Below are 5,329 nucleotides of genomic sequence, written 5' to 3'. Positions count from 1 at the left end.
AAAAGAGAAAAGAGGTTAAAATCATACAAAGCAAATATGAGAGAAATTTATGTACAACCCTATCAAAGTCAAAGAACGTAAACACTGGTGTTAAAGGGGTAAAATGTTCAGCAACTACTGGGCTTTAAGGCTAATTTGGAATTCAGCCTTTATCTTAGCATTATGCTAGCTGTTTTAGGCTAATTTAGTTTTTTTTTTCTCCAGTTTTTAGGCTAATATTGTAGCACTATGCTAGCTGTTTTTTTGCTAATTTAGACATTTTTTCAATTTTTTTATACTAATATTGTAGCATTATGTTAGCTGTTTTTGACTAATTTAGATTTTTTTTCCCTTTAGTTTTTTTAGGCTAATATTGTAGCATTATGCTAGCTGTTTTTGGCTAATTTACACATTTTTTCCTTTAGTTTTTAGGCTAATATTTTAGCATTATTTTAGCGCTAAAAGCGCTATACAAGTATACGCCATTATGTTAGCTGTTTTTGGCTAATTTAGACATTTTTTCCTTTAGTTTTTAGGCTAATATTGAAGCATTATGTTAGCTGTTTTTGGCTAATTTAGAATTTTTTTCCTTTAGTTTTTTTAGGCTAATGTTGTAGCATTATGCTAGCTGTTTTTGGCTAATTTAGAATTGTTTTTCCTTTGGTTTTTTTAGGCTGATATTGTAGCATATGCTAGCTGTTTTTGGCTAATTTAGACATTTTTTCCTCCAGTTTTTTTGACTAATTTGGCCTCTAGCTTTTATTTTGGCCAGCTTTCAACTATCAGTTTCAGCTTTTAGCTCTAGCATCTTCACCAGCCTCATCTAATTCACAGCATTCACACCTGCATTATGGCATATAATGCTATACATCTAGTTTCAGTGTTTTCTTGTGGTTTGCAGGACCCAGCCACATGTCTCTGTACTTGATGCCTCACAGAGGAGCCATGCTTTCCGCCTGGTCTTTCGGGGACGGGACCCCCCAGTTCGATCTGAACGGAGAATATTTTATCTTCTATTCCCACGGCCTCAACGCCCCCACGTGGACCTTCTGGTTTGAAATACAGGTACTGGCTTATCATATTTCACAGCTTTTTCATTGAATTTACTTATAATCTGCCTGTTTGGGAAAAGCGGCTTCTACTTTGTACACAAAAGCAGTGCTGAACATTTCATATAAAGCATATTTTCCTCTGTTAAGTTGAATAGGTCAAAGTTTTTAAAGCTTGAACAGGTTTGCAACTGTTTCATCTTCTTTAGCAACATATTTAGGAAGCGAGAGGGGTGACTAATTGCTTTGGAAAGTTCACTGTTGTCTTATTGATGGGGGGAGTTTTTTGGGGAAATTTTGCAGAAGAAGAAGAAAAGAAGGCCTCACGTAGTTGACTATGCCTTAATTTGTAGTTTCAAGAAAGCTGATGAGGGCTGAGCTTAAGGAACTCTGATTAAGATTAGTCTATTGCATGCAAAGATTCAGTGTGGCGTCTAGTAAATTTGTCTAAAAATGCAATTAAGAGAGAAATGTGAACTCCTAAGATAAAAAAAGTACTGATTTCATTAAACACTTGACCTTCTCTTTTAACAGTAAATGGTCTATTAAGTATTTATTTATTTAGAGGCTCAATTGTGTGCATTACTTCCCCTCTTCTACCCCTTGATTGTGGCTCTTTATTTAAAGAAGTATTAAAAGTTTTTAACTTACTTCAAAGTAATAGTAAGTAAGCAGTAAAGTAGCTCAAACTTTATCTGACTCATTCAGTTGAAGGACAGCATGTATCACAAGTTGACCTAAAACACTAAAAGATTTTTGAGCGCCAAGTTCCACAGATTTAACTGGGGGTGACGAAGCACAACCAAAAATTCATACTTAAAATGCAGCAAATTATAAAACTTTTAATCTACATTTTAACAAATTGAAGGAATTTAAGCGTACCTTACGGTTAAAAACACAGTAAAGGTTGAACAATTAGCTTTGATTGTATTTTGGTTTGTTATATTTAAAAAGTTTTAACTTGAATTTGTTTTTTTTGTTTTTTTTTTATCACTGCCGACATCAAACTACCTGTCCCAAATACTTAAAAAGTTCTCCTATTTTTCTTTTCTATTCGTCTTTATTTTTATTTTACTTATGTAAGTTATTATCATAAAGACTCTGCTCTGCATTCTTTTCCATCTATATGAAAGATTATCTGCTTTTTTAAGACAAAGTCAACATTTTTTGTCCTGCATATTGCATAGATCAGAGGTCTGCAAACTTCAACACTTCAAGAGCCATCTGGGTCCATTTTTCACTGACCACAAAATCTTACTTCATCTTTTACTACAATAATTAATATAAATAAACACTTATTTCTTTTTTTGGGAGGCAGAAATGTGACATGTTTTTATTTTGTCTATAATATACATATATTGTTTGCTCACTCTGTTTCTCCGTCTTTCAGCCCCCCAGAGAACCTGACCCCGATGGGCCGAAAGGTATGATCTCCGTGGCCATTTCTTCCCACTATTTCTTCGGAGAGGACAAGAGGACGGCTCAGCTGGAAAAAATCCTGCGCAGATTCCCCACGTGGGCGTTCCCCTCCTCCTGGGTCAGTACGTACGACATGTACAGATACTGAGGACCCGCCGACGCCGGGGAGAACCAAGGGCTACCGCGGCCCTGAGACATTTTCAGAAGACGACACTGAAGTGGGCCGCGCTGCCACACTGTTAACACGCATCCACTCTCTGTCCCAGCTTTGCCTGAGAGACCTTCATCACTGTGTCAGTTAGCAGCTAACAGGAAGGCGCTGAGACGTGCGAGAGGCGAGCTGAGCAGTCCACCTGCACGCCACATGCCTCCTTTATTTTCTACTGAAATCAGTCGTGCCTTCTCCCTCCTCACTTCCTCCCACACCCTCCTGTCTCTTCCTCTCTCGTGCAGCGCTCCTTCTGTTGTCTGCACTGCAGATGTAGATGCATCCGGGTGGGCACACAGCATGTTTGTGATGGCCTTTCGCCACTTTAAAAAAGTCACTTTTCTCGTATTTCTGAAAAACCTTTCTGTCTCAGTCCAAAAAGCTCATCACTCCTTATGAAGCTTGCCGAGGATGTGGCTGAAAACGGTTAATGAAAACTGTAAAAATGCTTTTTTTCTGGCACTTTACAGCGATTTGGCTTTCATGTGCAAAGAAAAACAGATATTTTTTAATCAAAAAAGCCAAATTCAACTAAAAAAAAGCAAAAACAAAGACATCCCTGCAATCCGAAGGTATTTCCTGAGTCTCAGCGGGTGTCTGGGAGGAGAACAAAACTATTTCCCTTCGAGGTGACTCTTTTTGGAATTATTCTTGAAAAATGGGGTCTCTAGCAACACCAGTTACTCTCATTTGGTTCCCAAAAATTATTTAGAAGCAAAAAACTGTAAACAAATATATATACCTATATATAAATACAAACTATTTTCCATTTGAGACAGTTAATTTTAATGTTTTTGTTTTATTTTTGACAAAATCTGATTTTTAAAAATAAAAAATAGTACATTTTACAGCTAAATTATGCCATTTTCTGTCAAAATTTCATTTTTTCCACATTGTAAAGAAGCTATTGGGCAAATATTTGGAAAAAAAATATAGCCAATTATTATAAAGATTAGTAGATGATTCTACAGCATAAGAGTCATAGTTTTAATAAATCTTCATTTGAAACTAAAGATAATTTCTTTTTTATTGCTGAAATATAATTTGTTTTAATTTGAAACATGTTTTTAATGTAACCATACATTTTTTTTAGGGAATTTTATTCAGAAATGTTAAGACATAACATGATTTGTACACCATATGGATTTTTATTTTTATTTACAAGTCCCAATCTTTATTTTCTGTAAATTCAAGATTTTCTCCTATTTTTTATTTTTATTTTTTTAATCATAAAAAGTAAGAGCAGGTTTCTACCCATTATGTTGTGTATTTGATAAGAAACTTAAACTTCTGGTTAAATTTTTGATTTTTTTGTTAAACTTCAAACTAGAGTTGCAGATAAAGTGTGAGCGCATCTTTTTCCTTTAAAACATACATTTATTAACATAAAACTTCATCATTTTTATTTTTTTTTAGCTGTAAACGTTGAAATAGTATTTCTTGAGCCTTATTTGAAGATGCAAACAGTAAAATAATTAATTTTTATTTAAAAATTGTTGATTAAAAAGGAAAATTACTGGTGTTGCTGGAGAAATCCTAAAACCCTTTTGGCGTGGGTCAGCACTGAAACTACCTCAACAGTGTCCAGCATCAAAACTGCAGTTCTTAAAGCCCTTTTACTGAAGGTTTGGCTGCAATTTTCTTTTTATCATTAACTCTATTAATGTATCTCATACTTTTTTTTGAATTAATATTACTAATCTTAACTGAATGTCCACACGGCTGTCATAGATTAGTTACTAATCTGTGCCCTCTGAAAGTTTATCATCTTTTTCAGTAATAAAATGTGAAATCTGAATGTTGAAACCTGGAAACTCTCCTTAACCTAAGGTTGACCTGACACTGACGTGTAAAAAGAGGCCTTCAAGTTTCACTTCCAAAGAGACAAAAAGTTTCCTATTTTTGAGACATATTGTGCAGATTTTTTTTCTTTCTTTTTTTTTCACTAATATTTCAATCGGGAAGGAAAGAAAAATCAGTATTAATAGTGTAGCTGTCAGGTTTGACATTTTTATGAAGCGATAATTATATTATTAGAGCTAATTTTAAAAAGTGTCTGAATATGCAAACAAATGGATTCACAATTTTTCAATGTTGGGAGAGTGAAGTAATCGTCTTATAAAAGATGTAAATGTACATGTAGAGGGTTAAGGAGCAGGAATGTTTTTGATCAAATATCTATTTAAAGGCAGATATTTTGATGGTCCTCAAATTTCATCTTGAATGGCACAGACAGAAGAGCTGCTGTAATTGGTTGTTGGGAAGACGTTTGACATAAATGCTGTGAAAAAAATCACTTTTTTTAAATTAAAGCTTATATGAAGCTTTATTTAAAAATAAAAGCTCCTTTTTTAGGAGGAAGTGAATTTAAGTGACTATTCTGCAGCAGTGACTTAACCAGAAGTGTGTTTAAGTGTTCGTAACAAGCTGGAACAATCTGTTTTTATGTTTATCTTAACTTTTTTTTTCCAACTTGTCACCTCAACGTTTGTTTATGCGTTTCTCTGAATGTTCAGTTTTTGATCTGACAGGTAAACTAACAAAAACCTGTGTTGTTTTTCCACTTCTGTCACTTTTAGTTGGTGATTTGCATTAAGATTAATTGAGTTGTGTTGTATGAATGGGATCCTTTTCATGATACACTTGAACAGGAATAAAAGGTTTAATCTTGAAA

The 5,329-nt window shown here is 34.2% G+C and overlaps 1 protein-coding gene across 1 annotated transcript in view; it reads left to right on the top strand.

Moving 5' to 3' along the window:
• LOC112163259 (endoplasmic reticulum metallopeptidase 1) overlaps positions 1 to 5,329 on the top strand; it is a 22,680-nt gene extending 17,351 nt beyond the window's left edge. The window contains exons 14-15 of the mRNA XM_024299570.2: positions 881 to 1,044; positions 2,419 to 5,329. Coding sequence (XP_024155338.1) covers positions 881 to 1,044; positions 2,419 to 2,595 — 341 coding nt within the window. The 3' untranslated portion in view covers positions 2,596 to 5,329. The remainder of the gene's footprint in view (positions 1 to 880; positions 1,045 to 2,418) is intronic.

Source organism: Oryzias melastigma, linkage group LG12, assembly GCF_002922805.2.
Source record: "Oryzias melastigma strain HK-1 linkage group LG12, ASM292280v2, whole genome shotgun sequence".
NCBI classification, from domain to species: domain Eukaryota; kingdom Metazoa; phylum Chordata; class Actinopteri; order Beloniformes; family Adrianichthyidae; genus Oryzias; species Oryzias melastigma.
The sequence above is the reverse complement of the archived record's forward strand: the minus strand, read 5'-3'. Positions and strand labels throughout refer to the sequence as shown.